At 48.9% G+C, this 25,993-nt stretch overlaps 1 protein-coding gene across 1 annotated transcript; it reads right to left on the bottom strand.

Annotated features, from left to right (window-relative positions):
- Positions 1 to 2,772: 2,772 nt before the first annotated feature.
- Positions 2,773 to 25,707, bottom strand: PLEKHO1 (pleckstrin homology domain containing O1). The gene is made up of 6 exons (XM_067569403.1): positions 25,392 to 25,707; positions 24,453 to 24,599; positions 7,826 to 7,966; positions 6,975 to 7,079; positions 5,523 to 5,624; positions 2,773 to 5,036 (listed from the first exon to the last, which is right to left on the bottom strand). The coding sequence occupies exons 1-6, from the start codon at positions 25,419 to 25,421 to the stop codon at positions 4,272 to 4,274; spliced, it is 1,290 nt and encodes a 429-aa protein (XP_067425504.1). The 5' UTR covers positions 25,422 to 25,707; the 3' UTR covers positions 2,773 to 4,271.
- Between the last annotated feature and the right edge of the window lie 286 nt (positions 25,708 to 25,993).

Genomic DNA, 25,993 nt, shown 5'->3' with positions numbered 1-25,993 from the left:
CCCTCACCACCACAACTCCTCATTTCATTTTTAGCTCTGGAAGATGTGCTAAGGAAAGAAGGTAACAGCAGTGCTCAGCTGATTGGCATGTTTTCCACACACATGCCACTCTCTCTTGTATTTGGCTTTTGTCTGTAATCCCACAAAAGGGATTGACAAATGGGGGAAATTTGGTGACATTTAAAATAAAAGAGATTAAAAGTAAATGGAGAGGGATTATATCCCATGTTGGGGCGAGATCTGTCTCTTTGTTCCGTGTTTGTACAGCACCTAGCACAATGTGACTTGATTCATGACTGGGACTCTACGGTTCTACTGTCATAGCCCTAACAGCAAAAAAAGGTACTGCATCTTGTACGAGTCCTGAACCATGACTAGAGCTGCGTGGGAACTGAAATGTCTGTTTTTGGGAAATTCAGTGATTTCTAAATTTGTGTAGTTACAAACTGGAACAAAACCAAAGAATTTCAAAATTTTCCAGAATTTCTGAAAAAGTTTTGTTTTGGGTCAATTGAAATGTTTTAGAGCGCTGTGTAAGCTCGAAAGTTTGTCTCTCTCACCAACAGAAGTTGGTCCAATAAAAGGTACGATCTCTCCCACCTTGTCTCTCTTGTTTCCATTTTGACATTTGAAAATGTGTTTAAATTTTTCTAGTATAAATTTCAAAACTACATATTGACATGTTCCTTTCTAAAACTGTCAAAACAGAATGTTTCAACTTCATCAAAACTCTTTTTCCCCCCCCCCCATTTTTTCTCCTGAAACAAAAATTTCATCAAAATCGACATGTTCCCATGTGAAGTTTTGGTTTCCAAAGGAAAAGCATTCTACTGGCAAATTTCCAGCCAGCTCTACAAATAAGAAATGATAATAGTATCCTGTGAACATGCAGTCTTACCAAAGTCTCTGGGGCAATGCTTCTAGATGGGGGAAAAGCCAAAGGAGGTAGTGGGAATCCTCCCATTGATTTCAGTGGGGCCAGAATATCACCCAGAAGCAGCTGCTGGAGGCATTTTGGAGGGGCCCACAGCACTGGCGATGTTCATGATCCAGGGGCAGAAGCAGCAGGGAGCGGGAGATGGCACTCCACACCTCTTCCCCTCCCACCCTCAACATGCCCTCTGAAAAGTCATGGGTGGGGGGCCTTTAGGAATTTGATTGGACCAGGAGGATTCCAATTATTTTAGAGTCGCCCACTCCTTCCAGTTTGATTGGGTGATTTTGCATCCCTCCCTCTTGGGATGCAAAGTATTTTCTGGAGTAAGAGCAATGTCACTGTGGCATGGTGAGGTGACCGTGATCTCACATTATGACTATGTGCTGATGCAGAATCATGATGTCCAGACATAAATGCTGTGATTAGAGCCGTAGAACGTTTGGCTGTTTTGGTTTTCAGGGGCACTAGTTTGACCATTTCTTTTTTGTTCTCACTTCACCAGGTTTGTATCACAGGAGTTTTGGGTTGAAACAAACCCGCAACTGCCCGATTTGGGGGTCATAACCATGCAAATCCACCCAGAGTGGTTCCCTCCCCAACCCATAACTCGGCCCTCATGTTTGCCCCAAAGCCCCCCTAGGTTAGCAGGAAGGTTGGTGAAGCTCGGCAAAACCTGGTCTGACGCTTAGAACTTGTTGCAAAGTTTTGCACAGCTATAACAAGGATATGAAATGTGAGTTTTCGTTGTAGGACAAACCTGCTTCCAAGCCTACGGGTATCCTCCTCCCAAGGTGCTGGAAACCCTTACCTCCATAAATACGCAGAGTATGTCTACACTGCAATCACAGGGTGTAACTGCCACTTTTGTAGACATGCCCTAGCTCGCTTCTTAGTAGCGAGCTACGAAGCTGCAGCAGCACAGGCCTGGGTAATTGCTCCCAAAGAGTGAAACTTGCACCAAGACCCACCTCTAATGGGCAAATTCACCCCTGATGTAGGTGATTCTTCAAGACACCCTCAAAGTCTCTAGGACTATTTTGCTTTCCTATAGTCAGATAACCACCCCTGTTAGCCAGTTTTTGTCACTACTTTGGCTTGTTTCTCAAGACAGATTTTGAAGGAGCAAGGTAATCCCCATAACTGTGGGATTCTCAGGTGTGTTCATTGACATGATGTGCATCTGTGACTTTGGGCATTTTTCTAGAACTATATAACCGGATCAGGAGTTTTTACATACATACATTTTGATATTATTCCAGTGCCTAGAATCTCAACCTGTCATGACACATGTCCAGGGTAATTAGAGCCTCTGGATTTTAAAACAGCTTTTCTATTTTGAGAACAGGGTTATTTTTAATGCTTAATATTATATCTGGAAGCTATTTGAAGATTTTTTTTCTTGTTTACTTCTGGATCAAAGAGAGATGGCTTAGAAGGGCACTTTCAGAATGGCTTACATGTCATAGGTTTTTAAAAAAATCTCTTTCTTTTTAAGGGATGAAATTTGATTCCACTGACTTTGTAAATGCGCACCCTTCAAGTGGTCCAAAAAGTTTTTTAAAAGTCAAGAGAAGGACACTTCTTGTAAATTCTGTAAAAGTCAAATCTCCCCATTTGTATCATGACAGCATTAATGTGTGGCTTTGTGAGAAGAACTGAAGTGAGTCAAAGATTCTTCTGCCATTTGAAGGATAGGTTAATAAAAAGAGACATGAATAACTTAAAGGGACACCATCTGGTGGAACTGGGCCCCAACTTTAAGCTTTGCAAACTATCAAGCGGTTAAAGAACCTCAGGCCAACAGAAATATTTCCACCAATGTTATTTAATTCCAACTGGTGGGAGCTTTTAAAAAACACAGATAAACATTTCCTTGCAGTGTTGCAACCCAAACATCACAGCCTTAGCCGGCAACATGAGTGAAACGGACCAGACACAGAAGTGAACAGAAGTAGTCTCATTTCAAATATGGGTGAGGTACAAAATGTAAACAGCAAAAAGGAAATTAGACATTTAAAACTCAGGTTTTTTTAATAGTCTCAGCAACATAGGCAAGGAAATTAGATTTCTTTGAAAAAACAGCGGATGTTAATTTGCCAGTGTACTTTAAGCCCTGTGAGGAATTTTAGCATATTGCCCTCTCATCCTGCTGCCTACATACATGAAAGCTGAGCCGCCTATTTAGCAAAGCGCTAGACGTCAGTGAGGTGAGGCTATCTGAGCTCTAACTTGGGACCCGTTTGAGTTTCAGCGTGCCTAATGCTGACCTCACGCTCACGCCAGTGTCAGCTAAGAGACAATCGTGTGACGATGGTATACACGGAGTGTGAGCGAGAGCAGAATCAGGCTCATTCAGCTCTCAGCTTTCTGTTGCCCTCTGTGCCAAACCCTGCTTTTTTCATTTCACTCCAGTGTAAATGAAGGAAAGAAAAATGGAACCCAAATGCAAAACAAAAAATGGCTGCCTATTGGACTCAGGACTTTGATCATCTGTAGGAGAAGGAAGACATTGTCGTTGCTAAATCTCATTGCACCAGGCCAGAGGGTTTCTCCAAAGCATCAGCGGACAGACATGGTTAATTTTCACAGATTGCATACCTGTTGCCTCCGTACAGAGGGCTGTATATGTACCACATGTATAACAGCTGCCTGCCACAGGAGTTTGCAAAAGAGGGTTTTGGATCAGTGCAGGAACAATGCCAGGGAAGAGCCCTATTAATTGCAGTCCAGAAGGGAATCCCTGATGACTCTCATAGCAGGTCAGACTGCATTCAAGGCTGGGAATCTCCTAGTTCTGACAGCGGAATTCCAACCCTGGCTTGGATGTAACTCGAAAGCATCTTCCAAGCAGTTTTTGGAGAATGGGGTCTTCCAAGTGCTGCCTCTTTTTTTAAAGAGGAGGAAAAACATATGCCAAGCAGCCAACGCTCTTGGTCAAAGAGCTGTAAAGGGGGACACAGAACTGGGCCTCTGGGTTCAGAGCAGCAAACCCAGGGCTTATATAGAGGAAGAATGTCTACCCCTGCTGCTATGCATATGTCTTCACAAGCATGCTGGGAGCTTTCCAGGTCTTGGTGATCTTCCATCCTGCTATGATAACATGAACAGCTCAGGGACGCAGGGGAAGGATGCTTTGAAAAAAAGTAGGAATCCAAACTGATTTATTTGAACACCTTTGTTTCCTCTGGGGATGGGGACGGAGGGCGATCTCGGGAGGGGGAAAGGGTTAAGCTCGAAGAGCAAGTTTTGATGAGAACAGGCACCTTGTACTGTTTTGAACACTGTAAATAATAATAATAAAAAAATCACCTCCATCTCACCCTAAAGCTTGCCTTCACATCATGCTCTTCCTGTACTGAGATTGTGAAGTCTGTTTGAGTTTAGGATCTGACGGCTGCAGTTCAAATTGTTTATACAGGTCCCTCAGTTCTTTAATCTCCTGCAGAACCTTCTTAGCCTGGCTCCAGGTGGAGGAGGCCTCGCCCAGCAACCTCTCTGTCTCCTGCAATATGCCGTCAGAGTCCGACTTGGAAGAGGAAGAGGTGGAAGTGGTGATGGCGGCGGCGGCAGCAGCAAAATCTTTTGTCTTTCGCTTCCCTTCCCCGTAGCCCTTCACCTCTATCAGCAGTTCCTGAGTTTTTTCCAGTTTCAGTGCAACCAGTTCCTGTATTCGGGCCAGCTGCTCAGGCTCGGCCGAAGCAAACTGAGCCTCCAGCCCCCTTCTCAACACCGCCCGGTGCGTGGAAGAGTCCCGGCGAGACAGGATCTCCTCCATGGAGGCACATTTGTTCTTTTCTGAGTGCGAGAGCTTTTTGGGGACCTGCGGGGTGTACATGGTCCCTTTGTCGAAGGAGTCGTTGCGTTTCCCAGATTTGTCCCACGAGGTTGCCTCCCGTCTCGGAAGGCTCACTGACCGGCCTTTCTCTGAGGACTTGACGTTCTCTGAATCCGACTGGCGCCGGCCAGCAGCAAGGTGTGCCACGGACTTATCCAGGTCCACCCGGAAGCTCTCTTCGCAGGTCCCGTGGTCCTCTGGAGAGGCGTCTTCCTCTTGGATAAGGTCCAGAGTCAGCATTCCATCCGACGTTGAGGTAGATGCCTGCAGAGCGTGGAGAGAAAGGCAGGAGCCATGAGCAGACTGACACAGAGATTGACACCCATTACTTTGAGTGTCGTAGCAACGATGGCACTAATCCATCTCTCTGTGCATTTCTAATGCACCCATCTACCGGGCTGTGGCGCCAGCATGCAAAGAGGGGTCTAGTGGCTGAAGCTGAGTTCCCAGCTGATGTGACCCTGGGCAAGCCTTTTAATCCACCCCATGCCTCAGTTTCCTACCTGTCGGCCACTCCTCCACTAAGAACTAGAACGAAACATGCCATTTCATGTCACACAGGCCAGGAAACAGCCTTCTAATGATAACAACTTCCAGTCCTCACCAACCTGGGTTGGATTTCAGCCGAGAGATAAAAGACTCTGTATCTTCTTCCATCCATTAAAAATAAATAAATAAATACATAAATAAGGGATTGCTAACATCGGAGGTGATTTATCTGCACTTGTGCCCAGGGTTTAGCATACGTACCACAGCCATCAAGTGTCCCCGTGTCGGAGGCCGTCTGGAGTGCTGGATTTTTGCTCTGTCACGGGTCGGATGGGCGAGGTAGCTGTCCTCCTCAACAGTTACCTACAAGGACACACAGGTATGACAATAAAGGTCATCAAACATCCCAGTGTCTGAGAAATGCAAACCATGAAGCTGTCACTCCTGCCCCTGCAACTGGAGCCGGGTCAATAATTCCTGGTGCATAATTTATTTAACCAGTTTTGTCTTTCTGTCTGTGAACTGTCCAGGAGCCGATGGCAACATTACCCAATGTCACCGCTGTGCAGAAGAATTTGCTCATTTTGTCAGGGAGGAACTCTCAGCCTGCAGACTGTTTGAATTGCAAATTGCAAATCCTACAGCTAAACGTACAGTTTGCAGTTCACCACTGGCAAATATTCCAGCTAACAAAAAACCCAGCTTTGCATTCTGAAATGCACCAGCGAAACCTGAGCGCTCTAACATTCGCCGAACACCATTTGAAGCAAAACTTGCTTTGAACTGGAATTGGTTATTTGGGAAGGGCAAAAATATTTCCACTGGCGCTAACTCATCCGAACCTTCCAGACACTGGCAAAGATTATGATGTGCTGTCTGCCCTTGAAGGAGGTTTGCAGAGCCAACTGGTGGAGCCAAAAGCAAGTGAATCATGAGACTCTAACCATCTACCTTAGCGTTTTATACTGCCACCCATCACCGTAGTATCTGGCCAAGTTCCATGGAAAACAATTCGCAAGAGGGAAGTCCCTAGCAGACTGGGATTACAGGATGAATGTGGACTGGACTGAACCAAAACACACAGGAGAAAGAGCAGCTCAGTCTGCCCAGCATTGCTTCGTGGCTTGGAGTCCTTCTGTGCTGGAGAGAGGTGACAGACGCCACAGGCCTTAGCCTGCTCCTGTCTGGCTCCCAGCCCTACTCAGACCTTGGTCCAACCCTGCTCTTGTCTCCTAATTCCAGCCCGACTGCCACTGCTCCGACCCCTAGGCCTGACCATCCTCACCTCGGTTTCTGACATACATCCACACAGGGCTTTGCACTGGCTTCACGACTAACCTGAGTGAACCTGGTGCAACGTCCGGGTGCAGGCAAGGCCTGGCTCAAGGGTCAGGGCCTAATTCTCATTTTCACCTCTTTGCATCACACTTGCCATAAACAGGGACTTTTAGTGGGACGTAACATGTGGACCCCTTTATAGATCCAGGGTGGTAGAGAGGGGCCTGTGTGCTTGTTTAGCCAAAATGCAAGCTGAGAAGGATCTGATTGCACAAGAATCAGAAATACAGCAGGGGGGTAAAGTCTGTCGACCCAGGCCAGGACACTCGCTGGGGTGTAGAGGTACCTTAGGTAGGAAAGCTGAACCCTGAGGCTCCACCCACGATTAAGGCTGAGACAACAGAGCTGGGGCCCAGCCCCGAGAGAACAGCTCACCTCGTCTAAGATGCGGTTTTTGGCTCGGGTGATGGCGGAGTTGAGGGCGTTGATCCAGGACTCTTTCTCTTCTGGACTGACAGCCAGGAAGATCAGATTTGGTGCCTACGAGAGAGGGGATTCATGTCAGTGCTGTACACAGCGCCGGGGCGGCAACACGTCGGCTCGGTCCCTGTCCGCAGTGAAACCACAAAGAAAATGGTGTGGGAAAACGCAGGGAGTCCAGATCCTCCACTAATGCAAGCCAGCGCAACTCCACTGAGCACATTATTTACAGCAGCAGAGAACCAGACTGGGGGTCTGTTTTATTTCTCGGGGAAAAACCCAGCCAACCAGCCAACCCACGACTGCTACTAACAGCTGGAATGTTTCCAGTCTCTCTAAATCGTTCAGTTCTGATTATTGGCGAAGGGTCTGGTCCATGTTGAGATTATCCGAAATGCTTTGCCTGTCCCTTCTTTAGAGCCACCCCCTCCCCCCCCACTTTAAGGATCTGAAGCTAAATGATTGCTTATTTAATTAGCACACCAGCGGCCTGATTCTGCTGCCATTACAAGTCAATGGGAAAAATCCTGGCCATCACTTATCATTGCCTCCGACAGATGGAGGTTCATAGGTCTTAACGCCAGAAGGGACCATTGTGATCATCTGACCTGACCCTCTACTCTGCACAGCACAGGCCAGAGAATTCCTCCCAGGGATTCCTGTGGCCAGCCCAATAACTTGGAGGGGTGGAACTAGATCTTTGAGAAAGACAAGATGGGTGACTGTGCTGTGGACTCATGCTGCCTTAGTCAATGCAGCCTGATGTCTTGGGGGAGGTGACCATAAGCGCTGCAGAAAAGCTGTACCGTGTTTCCAGGCTGTTTGGAGTGTGCTAGCGTGAACTTGCTGTGGTTCTTTTTGCTTCTGCTTTTGGACTTCCTGAGCTCTTCGCATTTCTCATAATCACTCAGGTCAAACACTTCCTGGGCGTTTTTTTCATCTTTTACCTAGGAAGCAAAAATTAGCAAGTGTCAGTGGCGGGCCAAAGCCGATAGAGGTCTTCCTCTCCAGACTGGCTACCCGTGGGATGGCTTTGCTGGAACCACTCATGACTCAGGGAGCTTGTGGGGTTTATACATTTATAGCATGTGTGGTGTAACAATGTGTGGGTGCTTATAATTGCGTTCCATGGCTGGCGCAACACTGTGTATCTACAGATCTCCAGCCCTCATGCTAGAACACTGTCTATAGCACACCCAGTACTGATGTCAGAGAACTATGCCCATTTATTCTGGGAGGAGCTTTTCAAGAGCACGCTTTGGAGTTAGGTGTCCACCTGCCCTTAGAGAGGAAGGATGTGCTTAGAACACCAGCATGGCAGCTGGATTCAACTTCCTGATTTGCTGCTGGCTTCCTGTGTGACCTTGGGCAAGTCACTTAGTCACTTGGGGGGGGGGAGAGGAGCAGGGATTGTGAGGACCAGTATATTAAAGTATGTGAGGTGCTCAGGCACTATAGTGATGAGGGGTCATGTCCCTATCACAGGGACCTGATGCCCATTGAAGGTCAAATTCTATCTCACTGTCCTTTGCAACTTTGAAAATCTGCTCTTGATTTCTACCCTCCTCAGTGCTCCTTGTGCTCCTCTGTTTAGACCCTTACGAAAATCTCCTCCTGAATTCCTGACGGATTTCAGTGGGAGCTGAGTGCCCAACTTCCTCAGGCTCCTGAAAATTGCAGCCCAAGCGCTAGGCACTGTTACCATTTTTAAAATCCCAACACAATAAAAAGGAACAATGTAAATTGCAACATATGCTGCAAGGAAGCCGTTATCCACCCCCCCCCCTTCCTCTCACAGGCCTAGTGCTCGTGTTCCCAAAAGCGGTGATGAATATATGGCACTCCTCAGTATTTGAGATCCCAACGTGAGGCCTGGCTTGGGTCTGGCTTTGAGAAGTGCTGGGTGTCCACAACTCCAATGGAAGTCAACAGCAGAGGTAGCTGCTCCGCTCTGAAAATCAAGCTCTCAGGAGTCTTAAACTGGTCCTCCAAAATCAGGGCACCCTCCAGGATCATAGGACCACACAAGAACCCCCGTTTCCTGTCCAAGAGAACCAGACCTTTCACCCAGTTTTGTGAGAAGAGAAGAGAAGAATAAGATCCCACCCCTTGACTTGCTGGGTGGGTTTGCGGAGAGCTCCGTGCCACACAGCGGGCTGCACACGCAGACAGGTGGCAATTATCTGCCCACTGGCCTGTCAGAAAAGCGACAGTTCTCCCTTGGACTTTCACAACTCTTCACATCTCTGCCCTAGCTAACACCCCTCCCCCCACGCCAGAAATGCTTGTGCATTGCACCAGACAGAGGGCATAGGCTGGAGAAAGGAATATATATAGGTCTGTGTTGAAATACATGGCTTTGGTCTTGCTTCCCCTCCTCGAAAATCATCTCCAAATGGTGCCAAAACACTGCACACAATCTGCTGAGCTAAAACTCAGGCATAATCCACCTTCTGTATCGTTTTTACACCTATGTCAGCCACTGACCTGGAGCCAACCTGCTGCTGACTCAACACCAGTGTCAGGAAAAGGTGCTCCACCGTTGCGTGTGCGCTTGTGTCCCTTTGTGTGTGTGTGTGTGTGGGCATGTCTATGAGCATCTGCAAGCGAGTGGGCGTGCAGCTCTAGATTAGCAAATGCAATCACATTAGCTCTCAGGGCCGTTCAGAAGATGGCACAACAAAAGTTTTGGACGATAAAGAATGAGCACTTTCTATTTTTAACCCATCTGTATTATTACAACATGCAACGATAGTTGATTCAAAAGGGAAGCGCAACCAGTCCCAGATTTCTGACGTGGCCAAGAAGCCACATCCCCTGTTGCTGTGCCTCAGCCATTGTGAAGAGGTGAACAGGAAGAAATCATCACAGCACAAAACTCTGGGTATAGTGGCCTGGAGCCCAGACAATTACTGGTGGATATGGACTGCTAGCCTAACCCATGGGTTGCTTCCACATACAGTCTGGTTTTGCAGCCCCTTCAAAAGAGAATGCCTTTCCAGAGCCTGTCTCATTTATACTACGGTCCCTTTATGCAGCTTCTACCTTACTTATGTACCTATATGACCTCCATTATCATAGTCTCTCGCAAACTCACAGTCCCCCTGTGGGGCAGGGCAGTGCTATTGTCCCCCTGATACAGATGGGGAAACTGAGGCACAGAGCTAGTGACTTACCCAAGGTCACAGAGAAAGTATGTGCTAGAGTAGGAACTTGATCCTAGGCCAGTTCTCTAACCACTGGGCCATCTTTCCAGGGCAAAGGGCCCTTAATGTGGGTATAATTGTAATTTACATCCACTTTAAGGCCTTTGTGGAAGAGGGGACACCTGGACTGGAGCAGTGGCTGCGGATCAGCTCATGCATTCCTCCCCATGGGAATTCCAAGTCACCCAGGCGAGTACATTGGGTTGGGTGCTGGGGAAAGGATTTGGCCTCTTGCATACAGCAGGGCCTGAGTCCTGGCAAAGCTCAGATCCTGGTGCTCCTGGGACTCCAGGCTTCATCTAGTCTGAGCCTGCCCGCATTATAGGATGGGATTTTTAAAGGAGCCTATGTGAGTTAGGCGCCCAACTCCCACTGATTGTCAGCAGGAGTAGAATCGGGGCTTTGTAATGCAATTTGAGCAAAGATTGTTACGGAATCAATCTATCAATCTTTCTTTCTATCTATCCCTATCCAGACATGAACAGGGCAGCATATAAATAACACCCAGCTGTGGGATAGATCCCATAGTCTGTGCACAGGAGGGCTTTTATTTACTGCCAGTATCTTCCGAAACGCCATCTCTTTCGAGGGATCCAGTTGACCGCTGCCCAGTTCACTTGTGACAGGCAAAGAGAACGCCCCCCCCGCTGTCACCGTCCAGCCAACTAATTACTCATAATTCCAGATGCTGGCTTATTTAGGCCAATGGGACTTCACTGGCCCATAATTCCATTCAGGCGTGCATGAGCTTGCCCCCATGGCTATCAGGTTTGCTGCCAGTCACGGGAGATGGAGAAAGTGCACCTCAAATCTTTTGCTTCTGGCATGGATTAATGCCTGCAAAGTTCTAGAGAACCCAATCCCTGGATTCAACCACCCTTGATCTCTGGTGAGGTTAAAAGCCAAACATCTGACGAAGTGGGTTACAGCCCATGAAAGCTTATTCCTGCAGAAATTAAATTTGTTAGTCTTTAAAGTGCTACAGGACTCTCGTTGTTTAAACATGAGACTGGATCCACATTTTGCAAATGGCCCCTACCTTTCTGATGGATTGAACAAACACTTCAATATCAGTGGCCCCCCCCCCCCCCCCCCCCCCACGGTCGTTTAGCACATTCAAATCCAGAGCCAGATGAAGCCAATCTTTACAGAGAAGGCATTACAATTTATCCCTGGCACATATATAGTAAATGACTGCAATACACAGCAGTTGTCAAACTTGGTACGTGTGCCATGAGTGGCTAGTTTAATCCAGCCCCCTTTCACGATACAGTCCTCAATTCCACGAGTGCGGTCTTTGCTTACATGATCCTTTGCTATTTTTTCTTCAGGACCCCGGCCTCAATCCGTGCACAGAATGGCCAGTGTTCATTTAACGAGTAGCAAGTCAGTATTTTGTTTTCTGCTGACTGGTTGTATACATAGCTCCAGTTCAATGCCCACAGAAGAACTCCCACCAATTTCCATGAGTGTTCGCTCACGGCCTTCGTTTGTAAGGACGGGGCTTGGGAGAGTTGGATGCTTGGAAAATCCCAGCTTGAATTTGTCTCACTATAAACACATAGGGCCTGGTTCTCATTTATACCAAGGCTCTGGCAGTGGAAAGGGGAATTAAGGTGAGTGGAGTTGTAATTTACGCCCCTTAGAAGGTGGCTTTGTGCTGCCAAAGTGGCGTGAAGGGGACGCGGTGTCACTGAGAAATCCAGCCCTTTGGCAGTTTTCACACCCGTGACATTATTTCCCAAGCCTCCAACAGCTGATCCCTCCCACCTCCCTGCTGCCTCGAGATATTGTGAGAGAGAGAAGCAGAGAAGCAAAATGACCTGGATGATGGAGGATTCAGTGAGCAAACTGCAAGGCCAAAGAGAGAACCTGCCAAGGAGCCATCCACGTAGCTATTTCAAAGGTACCCACCGGCCACTTCTGCCCTGCGTGGGAAACATCAGACTGACACAAAAAAGGGGGCGGTGGGTGGAAATGTATCACATGGCAGAGTAACCTTGGGTCCTCCACCACCTTTCAGAGAAGGGAACGCTGACAGATACACCCTCCTCTGAAATGAATCAACTGAACCAATCACCCTCGGCAAAGCCCAAGTTACCAAATCCCAGTAAACTGAGTATCCCAGTTGCCTGCAGATTGGTTCAGTCCCTTGGAACTGTCACCTGCCTTTGTCTGAGAGAGCCTCCTGGCCCTTTTAAACAGGCTACACTCCAGCCAGCATAATCGTTTGCACGCCAAATAGTTCACAAGGCTGGCTATTGCCTTTTCACTGAGCTCCATGCAAGACAGGGCTCCATGCACATCGCCTCTTCTGAGCCAGTGTGTCTCCCTTCATTCTGCGCAGTTCCGTTCAGTGAGGTGTTGTTGACATGCACCAGTCATTAACCCCACAGTTCCACTGATTTGGATGGACCTCCAATTACACCAGCAGAGAATCTGGCCCTATTTCTTTTCAGATACTTAAACAACGTACATTTCTTTGGAAGAATATTTCAGGCTGCCTGGAGGACCTAGGAAGGATGCAGCCGAAGAAATTTAATGAAATACCGTGGCTATTTCTACCAGGGAATAAGGTGCAATTTCTCCATCAGTGCGAGCAATCTGCAAGGAGAACAGCGAGGGGTGGAATAATACTCTTGATTTTTTATTTTGTCGGGATAACCTAACCTAGCTAATCGCAGCTGTGGTTTGCTTTGCCTCCCCGGAGGTTCACCCCAAACTCCGAATATTCATTGGGATTGTTTGATTTTTTTTCTTAGTTTGAAAGAGTTTGGGGCTCAGATTTTCAAAACCGAATAGTGATTTTGGGGGTCTATTTTCCTGGGAGCCTAACCTGAAACATCTCTAAAGGGGCCTGATTTGCAGAGAGTGCTGAGCCTCTGGGCAGGGTGTAGATCCTTAGCCAGTGGAAATGGTCATAATTGCCAGTGGATTTAAAGTGTCTCAAATTGGGCACCCAAAGTCACTAGGCTCTTTGACAATCTTAGCATTAATTCTTTTGGAATAAACAAAATAGAAGAAAAAACATGATGATTTATGACTAGCATAATTCTAATCTGTATTCTTTCTACTCATAGTGTATACATATAAACACTCATTATCTATCTATCTATCTATCTATCTAATCTGCTTCCTTGAAACACTGTATATATTTAAAACAAGGAAGGATTGGGAATGGGATATGAAGCCTTTCTCCTTTAGCATTTTGTTTTCAAATTTTGCCCAGTTCAGTTGCTGAACATCTTTGCCTGTTTATTGGCTTATGTGAAATGAGTTTGGCTGGGTCTCAGCCCAGGTCCTAGGGGCTAAAGTCACCATGAAAATCAGCATGACGCTTTCTAGGCAAGGATACAAATGGAGATCAAGCTCCCCTCTCCGCCTTCGGAGGGGTTCTCTCCCAGGCAGGGGTGAGACACATGGCCAGGGCAGGTGAGGGAGGACGCTTGCCCTGCTGCTGTCCATGCCACATTTGGTCTGTTGAGGCCTTAGGTCTCCAGTACTTTCAGACCAGCATATTTCATCACACTAAGACCTTCTGCACTTCGGAGGAGCTTGCAGTGCTGAAGCACATTGCAAGAGGCACACGGGAGGGGTTTGCCTTATGGCCTCTGCGTACCATGCTGCATCATGTACAAACAGCACATTGCACCCCCGTCTCAGAGCCAAGAGCTGCTGTCATTTGCCATCCACGCAACTTCACTGAAGCCAATGGATTTGCATAAGTTTCACTTCGACTGGTAGCTCCTTGGAGCAGGGACGGTCTTTGTGCTCTGTGTTTAGGTCCTGGCTCTGTGCTCTGTGTTTGGGGCTCCGGGGCGCTATCAAAACGCGACTAATACATGATAATAATAATTTAATCAGGCAGAACTTAGCCCAAAATGAACAGGCGTTTACAGGGGCAGCTCCCAAGAGCATTAAGTGTGTATTGGTCAGGCAAGTGATGAGCCAAGACTACATTATGCTACAGCACGCTCACTTTGTTGCCTCACCCGTCTCCCCGTCCCTCCCCCGATTTGTCCCACCTAGCCGCCTGTCACAGGTCTGACAATGGGGCTGTAAAAGCTCTGTCGCCGCGTGCAAGTCACTTCACCTCTCTGTGCAGTCGTTTCCCCATCTATCACATGGGAAGAATGACACTGGCTCTCCTTTGTGAAGTGCTGTGAGCACTGCTGATGGAAAGCACTCCACCAGACGTAGGTAGTCTGATTATAGCGGTCCCGGTCCTTGACTGGAGTTCCTCGGTCCTAGCACTACAACTCAATGCATTGAGGAGATGATGCTTTTATTATGGTAGCAACTGGGAGTCCCAGCCATAGGCCAGGATCCATGATGCTAGGCCCAGTACAAACACAGAACAAAAGGATGGCCCTTGCCCTAAAGAGCTGAGAATATAATTCATTGATATCAAGACACAAGGCTTCCCGGCTTCTCCTTCTGGCCTCAGAAAAGAGCTGAAGGAGCTAAGGATTTTATTGTCCTTTGCCAAGCAGATCCAATTAGGTGGACAGAGAGATAGCAAGTGCAGACAATATGGTGAAGAAATGCCCTGCTGAAGAGCGGTGTTATCCTTACATCATCTGCGCCATTAGTCCAAGTTTACTTTATCAACAGATCCTCAGTTGTCCGACATGCAAATGCATTCTGCATCTAGCTACCTGCCTACCCGCTCTCAGAGGGCAACCAGCAAAAATAGCCTGAATAAGACTAATCCATAGATCCCACCCTTGCACTTTCTATTAGTAGATCTCAAAGTGCCTTCCAAAGGAGGTTGATATAAAATATCTGCTGTAGGAATTATTTTGGGGAAGTTTCATGGCCTGTGTTAGACAGGAGATCAGACCAGCTGATCACAATGGCCCCTTCTAGCCTTGGAATCTGTGACAGCACCAGAGAGGGAAACTGAGGCACAGAGTGCTAGCAACTTGCCCCAGGTCACCCAGCAGGCCAGTGGCAGAGCCATGAATAGAACCCAGGAGCCCTAAGTTCCAGTTTAGGGTCCTATCCAGTAGGCCACACTGCCTCCCTTAATGATTTCACTTACCCTAAACATTTAGGGAGACTACTGTATATTTTTAAAACAGAAGACTAAGCCTCATATTTATCTGGTGCTTTGGATCCCAAATGTCCCCGCACCAGTGAAATGCAGGCCCGTCTCCGTGGGGCATGTCAGTTGTTTAACACCACTCAGCAGTTTGGGACAGGAAGTGAAGATGAATACTGTATCCAGTCGAAACTCCAGTGGGAATATAGGAATGCAGAATGTAACCCCTTGAATTACAATTTTGCTAGGAGACTCCAACACTAGTGAAAAATGATCTAATATCTACGACGACCCCAAGTCTATGATGCCACAGGCCTGGGTTTTCCATATCTCTTCCAAAAGACAACACCTCTGAAAGGAGCCCACTACTTCTTTAGATCTACATATCCCTGATAAAGACCTAGAGAGCAACGAGGGGGACAGAAAGGGGGTCAACTGACCCTTTCTCAAAAGAACAAGAAGCTGCTCAGTGCAACCAAAAGCAACCCCACTGGAAACTTTTTTTTTTAACCAAATCCAAAATTTACCTTTGGAACTCCCAGCCACAAGATAGACATGTCCTCAAGAGCTTAACAGGCCTCTACAAAACCCCAGTTGCTAATGAGAAATCCTGAGTTACATTAGCTCAGACTCACGTGTCGTGGGGTCAATTCCTGGCACTGCCATGATGGCCTTAGGCTTGCCATTTTAATTTTGCCAAGCCTCAGTTCCCCTATCTGTACAATGGGGAGAATGACACTGCCCTCACCTCATCGGGGGCTGTGAAGGGAGAATACTGCATCCATTGGAAATTTTGGATTTTGGAAGGCAGGACAGAGCCCCTTGAAAGACAGTTTGCCTCTGAACACCACCTCCGATCAGAGGCTACCGTTACTACAAACAACCCTCTTTCTTCTGCACATGACCCAGCCATTTCTTTAAGGGGGGGCAAGAAGAAACTTCCCTGAGGGGCAGATTATTCCATAACGACCCACTGTAGGAGGTCTAGTCCCTTCCTCTGAAGCAGCTGATGCTGGCCACTGTTGGAGGCATAATACGGGGAGGCTGGGCCGCCTCACCTGCGACAGACCAGCTACTTCCCTGCTAGGCCAGCTCCAGCTGCTCAGGTGAGGAGGACTACAAGGAGCCGGGGGGGGTGGTGGTCTGAGGATAGCCTGGCCTACTGGCACGGGGGGGAAGAATACCTTTGTTTTGTTGTTACTGTGTGAGTTTTACCTTTGGAGAATTGAACTGCGCCGGAGAGAAGGGTCTGAACAGACTAGAGGTGGTGTCAGCCAGTGCTTAATTTGTAATGAAAGCGGAGCTGGGCTATGAACTGCCAACCCTAGAGGTGCCAGGGAAGTCCCGGCATAAATTAAACACGGCTGTCAGCCCTTCCAGGCCAGGATCTACACTGGGCTAGACAGCTGGGAGGTCTTTGCTGATATAGAGCAATTCCTAGGTGCATGTTTTAGGGCTGTGAAGTGTGAGCAGCATTCAGTTTAAGACTGAACATCTCGCGTCTTTCCCCGTCCCCTCCCCTCTCAGTCCTGCTTCCTCCCTTGGCTCGGCTATTTTTCTTCCTTGCACATTCCTTGTCAGCAAAGGTCGTTTCCAAGATCAAACTCAGCCCAGCAGGGCATTTGCAAAGACCCATGTCAGCAGCAGGGCGAGAGGTGTTTTTTCAGACCCACCGATGCGAGGGTGCCCCATGCCATCCCACGCTGCAGAAGCGCAGAAGCTGAATGGCTCAGGGGACTGGAAATAGGAAGCAGAAGCTTTTATTTTGCGGTCAGTGGTTCCCCTCTGGTCCCGGTTGGGAGGGGCTGGCAATCACTCCTGTCTCTTAGCTGTTGGGTGTCACGAGTTGGTGGGTCTCACAGCCCAGTGGACAGAGGGTAAGTCTACACTTTGAGCTGGGGGTGTGATTCCCAGCTCAAGCAGACATACTTGCCCTAGAAGCAGAGTGGTGGGAGAAGCAGCGGGACAGGCGAGGTGCCCTGTGTACGTGCCTAATGTCTCAGATGGATACGTAGTCAGGGCGGCCAGCCCTTCCCACTGCCCTGGCTTTATTTTTAGCATGCTAGCTCATCACAGCTAACACGGTTGTCTCTCCTCCAGCAGGAAATCACACCTTCAGCTGGAAGTGCAGATATACCCCAATGCATCTCTGTAAAGGGCCCCCTTGGTCAGGCTGTCTCCGTAGAAAAGCCAAGGTTCCGAATGGGCCACTGAGACAGGGCTCCTTGCCCCCCGGCGAGGGCTGCGGTGTGGCTGCCTGGGAAGCTTTCTGAGGTGCTGTCTTGCTCTGTGCACCCAAAGGAATTTGGTCTCCAGGGGATCAATCCGGCACCTTTCATAAGCATTAAAAAAATAAAGAAGGGCCGGGCCGGGGGGAGTGTTCCACAAAGGGAACATCCATTAACTACACTGATGATGATGATGATTTCTATTACAGGAGCGTCTCGAGAGCCCGACCAAGATGCTGGTGCCGACATGCAGGGGACTGCATAGAGACATAGGACCAGCTCTTTAAAGGCATTTAGGCAAAGGTGCCTATATCCCTTTAAAAAACTGGCCCGGAAGAGTTTACAATCTAACTAGACAAGCATGACAAAGGGAAACTGAGGCACAGAGAGCCAAACTGACCCGCCCTAGGTCGGGGGGGAAGCTGGGAATAGAACCCCGAGCTCCTGAGTCCCAGTCTAGTGCCCTAACCACTAGGCACCATTGCCTCCTGAGGCATGATATATGGGATCCTGCACATACCATCCTACCCCATTTGTACCTGGTGGGGGTCACCCCTCATGTCCTAAAGGCCAATCTCCATCTCCTCAGCACAGTTATGGCACAGGGCGAGATTCGGTGCCGTCCCTCTGCAGGACAGCGCAGCGCTCACAATCCAAGGGAAGGTGAGGGCGTCAAGCCGTCTTTGCTGCCCCCTGACCCTGCTCTGGGGAGTGGAGAGTCCCCCACCCTCCGGGAACCTGCCCAACTTACAGCAGGCTCTGCTATACAGGCCATGGGGCTGCATCTCCCCTACCTTGCCTTTCTTACCCCCATTCCCACTCCCGTGCCAGGGCTTGTGACAGAGTCCTGTGCCGGGCCAGCACCGGTGGAATCCTCCCCCAGTCAGATCAGGGACTTTAGAGCCTCTTTATGCTGCTGCGGCCCTTTTACCCGCCATAACAGGGCTGGGGTGGCGGCGGTGCTCTCACCCCATCGTCAGTGCGGGGCTGTTCCTGAGGGGTGCTGAGCACCAGCCCTGAAGTCAGTGGGAGCGGCTGGTGCTCCGGATCGGGCCCCTGTCTGCAGAACAGGGCATCCGCATGCATTGCCATGTGCTCATTGGGTTTGCCGCTCTCCGCCTGCCGCTAGCAGGTGGCATTTTGCTGAAGTCATCACGAGTTATTAAAACTCCGGCAGCGGATCAGACCCTCCCCGTTCCTCACCCTCCGCATTCCACACCCTTCTCATTTCCTACCGCCCGCCCGCTGAGCGCTGCAGTGTCAGCCCTCTAGTGCCGCGGGAGATAATATCTCAGGCTGGGCGCAGGGGTACAGGAATCCCACTCTCTGGCCCAGGCCTTGGAGGGTAGGAACTTGTGCCAAGTTAGCAAAAGCCTGTTCTCAAAGGCTGCTGCGGGAAACTGCGCTGGAGGAGATTTGTTCTGACGATCTAAACATAAAGGGCCGTGTGCTCATCTACACTAAAACCTTCTTACAGCCCATACGGTGATGCAAAAGGTCCTTACACCACACTCGTTTCCAAGCTCCTTATGCTGCCAGAATGGGGTTCGGCTTGCTCAAAGTCACTCAGCAGGTCCGTGGCAGAGGCTGAAACAGAATGCAGAGTCCCAGCCCTTCTCCACTAGGCCACGCTGCCGCCTTGCTCACAGAACCCCGGCGGTAGGGCTGAGGCATGCCCGGTCACAACACTACTCACTCCGATTTGGCCCGGCCGCCCCTCCGTCAGGACTGGGTCGGGCCAAACCTGAGCCGTGCTGCGACCTGGTGCTTAAAAGTGGCTGGGCCCTCTGTCCAATCCCATGACCTGTGTTGCTTCAAATACACACGCCAGCAGCACCACCACACACATACACACAAACAATGCAACACACAAGCCACAGACCTCACAGGCAGCACATGCAGCTCACCAGTGTTCAGACCAGCTGTGGCAAACACTAGCAGACAGCACAACCTACTTTTGTGGCGACGCTTAGGTTAGCTGGCTTCAGGAAGCCCACCAGAAAAGCACCTCCTCATTAATATCTTGTTAGCACACAGTCCCTACTCGATGGCCATGGGCTTCCTGGCAGGAAGTGGCGGGAGCCCAGCTGAGTGCTGTGTTAGTCTGACTGTTGTTCCCAAGTGTAAATCAATAACAAAGCAGTGCTACAAAGAAGAGAACAATTACCAGAAATGTGGGTTCAGGGAGCGGCGAGGGGAAAGGAATGCAAAATGCCCTGCTGTTTACCAGAAATCAGCTCCAACCAGCCTGTGTTTTTGTTATTGTGAACTTTCTGGCCACCAACTAAATGCAAAATAATAAAGGTTCTGCGTAGTTTATGGGACCAATTTGCAGCAATGGCTAAAGATTTGTGTGTGAGATCGATGCAATCGGACACACAAAGCTTTCAGCTCCTGCTAACGCTTGGTGCGCTGATGAGCCAGCAAAAGGCACTGGGCTTTCTGAATGGGTGTACTAGAGGCAGAGCAGGTTGGAGAAGTCTTGCACAGGAGAGTGGGGATCAAACTTACATTAAGACTGTTCACACTTCTTCTTGACAAAGCTCAATACACTAGGGCGAGGGTTTTTAACCCACAATCGGCACCTAAATAATCATCCCTTGTCTTTACACAGCACTTTTCATCAGTAGATCTCACAGTCGTTTACAAAGGAGCTCAGTATCATTATCCCCATTTTGCAGAAATTGGCAGGAAACATCAAGGTTCATTTCCTAGTTAATATGAGATTTAAGAGCAAGAGGCTCGGGTCCCTGGCCAGTGTAAAGCCAGCTGCTTTTGGTGGAGTGATGCCAATTTACCCCGGCTGAGGACCTGTTACTGTAACAGACCCTGGAGTCTAGCCTCCCATCAGCATATTCACTCTCTCTCTACTACACGGGGATGTCAGGCTGAGACTCCACCCCAATGTCTACGCAACCTCCACAAGAGATTCCTGCTCATGTCTCCTTGCAGGGGCCTGCTCTTTCGATCCCTCGTCAGCTGCATGGTCCCCATTCACCTCACCAGTGCTGCCTGTAGACCCTTCTTTGTAGCAGAGCACTGTCAGTAGAAAGCTCGATACCTCAATTCAGCAGTAAAACACAGCAGTGGCTCCATTTTCTCCACTGGGCATAATCTGGTGTGTGAAAAAACAAAAGAGGCTGCGTCCTGCTCTGCTTGACATACCCAGATTTATTAACCTATTTGTAGGTGCCGCAGACGCCTGCTTCCGTGAACGCTAGTTTGTACAGGATGGAAAGCAGAGGGGAAGACCTACCCTTCAGGGAGGAGATGAGTGGGAAACTGGCTACAGGCCTGCTGATTATAGGGTGGAGGAAATGCTGGCGGTAAATGTCCTCCCATAAGCTCTTTTGAGTTCTCATGTGTACTCAGGAATGTCCAGTGATCCAAAGGCCAACCGTGGCCAAAAGACAGCAAACAACATGATCAGAACCTAAACTCCACAAGATCCAGTCTAAAAAGAGTGTTATTTCTGGACTGAAACACCTAGAAATGCAGAGAGAGACTGTTTTATGCACATGCAACACACCACACACAAACACCACGCAAACACCCCCCCCACACACACACCCCACACACACACACATGCAGACCACACTGCTGTTGTTTGTTCATTCACAGAATGTCACTTGAGGGAGAATTGCACCACCCCACACGTTCATTCATATGTTGAGACTCAGAGTCACATCACACATCACACATGCACATGTGCACATTCTTAATTCACGCAAACACGTTCATAGAGACAAATTATTCATTTTGATGCTGACATACACAGCCAGATGTTACCCCCTTCAGACACATATATACCCAAACACGTTATTCTTTCATATGGACCCATACGTGTTCTTTAATGCATTTTATTCAGACACACACGCATCCAAATACACATCTTCTTCCATGCCCACATTTATTCACACAGAGACATGTTGTTTATTTAGACACACACGTCTTACTCTTCCCTATGCTGAGACACAGGCCTGGTCGCTGACACAGGCACACAACTCATTTAGAAACCAACGCTCACGTGGCTATTCACGCACAGACATATCGCTCATTTAAACACACGCTCAGGCAAACAGATACGATGGTGATGGGCGATGGACAGATGTGTTATTTTTCCTGACATCGTGTTCACTGACACGGACACACATGCTATTCACTGAGGCACTGACACAAACATATGAGTTCTCGCACAGATTCACTCGTTGTTCTGCTATGCCCATAGACGTTGCATGGTGCCCAGTGGCAGAGTCTTGGGCCTGTATACCAGACAAAGACACTGGAGCCACCCACCAGCTGCTCTCCATGACCTTCATTAAAACTGCCCCTTGGCACCTCTTGGTGGAAGACAGCTCCGAGTGTCAGTCATTCTAAACCAAACACCATCCTGTGTTACTGTTCTTGGGCTCTGGCTATTCAGATATCGCTGCCAGAGGCCGGGCAGGGTCTTTACATTAATCCTTGACAAATCCTGCAGTAGGTCGCTAGGCAGATCCGTCTATTCGCCCCCGGTGCATGCACGGGATGGGAAGAGGGTTGGAATGAGGGGAACGTTGCCTGCCCCAGAAGTTCTGGACATGGGGTAAAACCGGGGACCCATCGCAATCGATGGGACTCGGGTAGGGGGATCCTGACCCCGCACAGCAGGCTCACAGACAGAACAGCCGCCACAAAACTCAGGCCGTGCACTGGGACCTCTCAGCTCCTTGCTATTTCAGTCTCCACACCTGCAGACTGAAGAAGATTATGCCACATGGGTGACCGGGGGAGGCTTCCTCCTCCCCCACCAGGGCTAGCATGCTAGGGTGAAATCTTGGCCCTAGTCAAAGCCATGGGAGTCTTGCTATTATATTCGAAAGAGCGAGGATTTCACCAGTCATTTCTGATCCTGCACAACCAGATGGGCTGGCCCTCCCCAGGCCCCCTTCTCGCCCCTGAATCGTGGCTTTCTGCCCTCTTGCCTGGAAATGCACAGACTCAGCTCTACCACTAAGAGGGCTGCAAATTATGATATTGGTTAGCAGCCCTGGAGATGTTACCCCATCTGCTCGGAGAATCATAAAGCCTCCTGCCAGCCCCATTAAACATCTGCCTGGGTGTTTCATCATCATCACTGCTGCAGATTGCTGTAAATTTGCTGTTATTATTGTCTGCTAATAATACAAGCTATTTCCAGTCCCTGCCTGTCTGCACGGATGGGACGGCTCGTGGCATTCGGCTGGAGCAAACAGCTCCCCTCTGACCTATGTGCAGCAAAGTTAACTTCTCTTCTAAGCCCTGATTCAGGAAAACGTGGAAGCGCATGCTTAAATTCCATCCAAGCCAACTGCAGTTTAAGAAGCTGACAGAAGTTAAGCGCGTGGTTATTAAGTACTTTTCCGAATCGGGGCCCCAGTGCAGATGAGCAGTTAACGTGCAACCATTTAATGCAATGATCTATCTATCCACGTCTCCATATCTGCATGTCTATCTGTCTGTCCGTGTATCATATGATCAGCATTAGTCTCTCTATCTAGAGTATCTTCCTACAGTACCTAATCTACTCCCTCTCTCTGTCTATGCATTTCTAATGTGCTGATCTCCTAGTTCCTAGCATCATTTCGTTTCCAAGGAATAAACTCCAGCAGTGCTCTGTTTCTGTGCACATCGAGAAAGCGATTGGAGTTGAGAAAAGCTGGTAGATGGGAAGCCCAGACCAGGCTCCCCCCAGTTTGTTCTCCAATCATCTCTCCATTGCAATAAACTCAAACCTACACGTGCTCTGTCATGCCCAATGATATCATTAGCCTCTTCGCCACATGATCCTTCTCCCTCTGGGCCCCCTTGTTTCTCTTGCTCTTTATTCAATAACCTGGGCTGTGTCACCCTACATGCAGACTGCAGGCCCCGACCCTGGGACCCTTCCCACTGGCTGTTCACACAGGAATCAGAGCTGCTGCTGGTGTGATGTGCAGCAGGATGGGGCCGAGGGATTTGGTTGTTTATTTACATCCAGGCCTCTCTCTCTATCCTCATTCACACCTTTAATCCCAGCACGGCTTGGCACCGATACCTCTCCTCGCTTCTGGTACGTGTGGTGCAAATTAATACCAAGATTTTGTTTGTAAAGATACATCTGGTTAAAAACAAACACCCCCCTCCCACGCACACCAGTCTGGTGGATTTACTGATCCCAACACCCGTGAACCAGGGAAGGGATGAGCCACCCACAGCTAGGCAAGGACAGCCACAGATTGCAGTGCCTGTGCTCAGAAAGTCACATTCAATTAAACCCAAGACATTAAACCAAAAACCTCAGTCTCTTTTGAACTGAGACAGGGGGTGCTTTGTCTCCCCTACCTGCTGAGCAGGGGCCACAGCAATGGTTAAACTTTCCTTCTGCCCCTTGCTTTGGAAGAACAACTGAGCGATAAGGGAAGGGGCTTGGAACCAAATCCCCAACTTGTTCAATCAGTTGATCTCGCCTCCTAACCCCTCCGTTATTTCCACTTGGAAAACGATCGGGGCGCGAGGCTGAAAAACAGGCCACTGTGGAACTCGATAACAGAAGGCAGACGGAAGGAAATTATGTGAGTGCTGATCCACTCTGGGGAAAGGCGAGATGAGCAGCTTAACATTCACCAAGCAAATCATTTCATGTAGCAGCGCTGGGAAAAATGTCTCCTCGCCAGACCTCTCTGGGAGACTCCAGAGCACCATTGTTGTTGTTGTTAGAATCGACACACAAACCCAGCCCAGGTTCCTCTTAAACTGACAATGCAGAGCCAGACAGTGAAAAGAGAAGTCCCCAGAGAAACTCCCCAGCTACCAAATTACAAGACGGTTAATAAACACCGTGGATGGAGACTCCCGAGTTTCTAAGGTGTGTTGGATAAACACTTTGGCTGCTCAATTTGCTTTCCGAAATACAAAGGGAGGATGGGTTGGGGGAGGCAAATGAAACAAATCCTACCTCTTTCTCTGAGATATAAAGCTGATCTCCCTTCAAAACCACATAACGGTTTTTCCAGATTTCCCTAAAAATGCCTTTCCCACAAAATTTCCGAACCCAGCCGACCTTCTCTGGCTGCATGGATTGCTGGTTTCCATCCTGTGGCCCCTGATACAAAGGGAGGGGGAGGAAGAGAGAGAAAAAGGATTATTAGAGGTTTTATGCCCCTATCCTTCACCCTTCCTCTTTCTCCAACTTTGCCCCCGCACCTTGCCCACTCTCCACCAACCCTGAGACTAGGTACTTTGCCAGTTTCACTCTACAGAGATTCCCCCCCCCCCCCTGCAGACACAAAGAACAAAAATAATAATACCAAAGGCATGAATAAAAAAAATCACAAGCGATATCTCACTCTGTGCATGAGACACGAACAGCAGGGATGTTGCATCCATCTGAGCCAACATGCATTTGCTACCTGGGCGGGAGGAATTCCAACTAATTGATTTTTTACTGCAGTGCAAATTGCATATTTGAGCCTTTGACAAAGAATTTATTCTTGGGGGCGAAATGTAAGCACAGGTTTTGATTTGAGATCTCTCTAAAGAGACACACATAAATCCATAGATACGCTACACACAGACCCTCCATATGGGAGACACAGCGAGATACACAATGTCTGTTATGCGTGTTTCATCGCTTCCTTGCAATCAAAATGAAAACCGCATGATCCTACATCCTTTACACTACACAACAGGACTGGATTTCCTGGCAATTTCAAGTGGAGGAAGAGACCGTGAAGCTGGAGAGAAAGAAGGAAGGGGTGGCTGGGTTTTTTGTTGTTGTTTGGTTTTCTTTTTTTTTTTCTTTTTCCAAAGCGGGGTGGGAGGAAGCCTCAAGAGAACAATAAAGAAACAACACCCCAGCACCCCTCACCCCAAAGAAGAAGCCGTTTCAACTCACCCTTTTTGCAGAATTATTTTTTTTCATCATTCCTTAGTGTATTCAGCCTGGAAGGGGGGTGAGGGGCTGGGGGAAGGGGGGGGGAAACCAGAGAGGAGCTCCTGACAGCAATGAAGCTGGATTTGATGTGTCTGTTCTTGGGGGGGAGAGGGGGAAGGGTGTGGGAGATACACAGGGTACCTCCTCCCTTTCTCTCCTCGCCCTTGGTAGATTACAGAAGCTTTCCTCCAGTTACACGAGAGACCAGCCCGCCTCGGTAGCACATACACACGTCCATATCCATGCACATGGGTTTGCACGGAAGGGCTGCCGGGGGCTGCACAGCTCCATCTATAGCCAGGCGAGTGTGACGTCCCGGAGTTCAGACTGAAGGGCGAATCGCAGCCCACGAGGGTTTTCTTCTTTGTTTCTGACTCACTGCTGCTGGGGGGGGCGGGAGGTTTGGGGAGGGCTGGGAATTGTCAGATGGCTCTGGGCAAGCAACAGGCTTTGCCTGCTCGCAGGGCAGCATCGCTCAACGTCTGAGCCGAAAGAAACCCATCGCTAAGGGGCAGGCGCCCAGGGCATCTGCAGCGCCGAGGATGGCTGGACTAGCCGCTGAA

This window comes from Emydura macquarii, unplaced genomic scaffold, assembly GCF_026122565.2.
Source record: "Emydura macquarii macquarii isolate MOO-44397 ecotype Brisbane River unplaced genomic scaffold, CSIRO-AGI_Emac_v2 contig_2924, whole genome shotgun sequence".
In the NCBI taxonomy this organism is placed as follows: Eukaryota; Metazoa; Chordata; order Testudines; family Chelidae; genus Emydura; species Emydura macquarii.
Note: the sequence above shows the minus strand (reverse complement) of the source record. Positions and strands in the feature narration are given on the sequence as shown.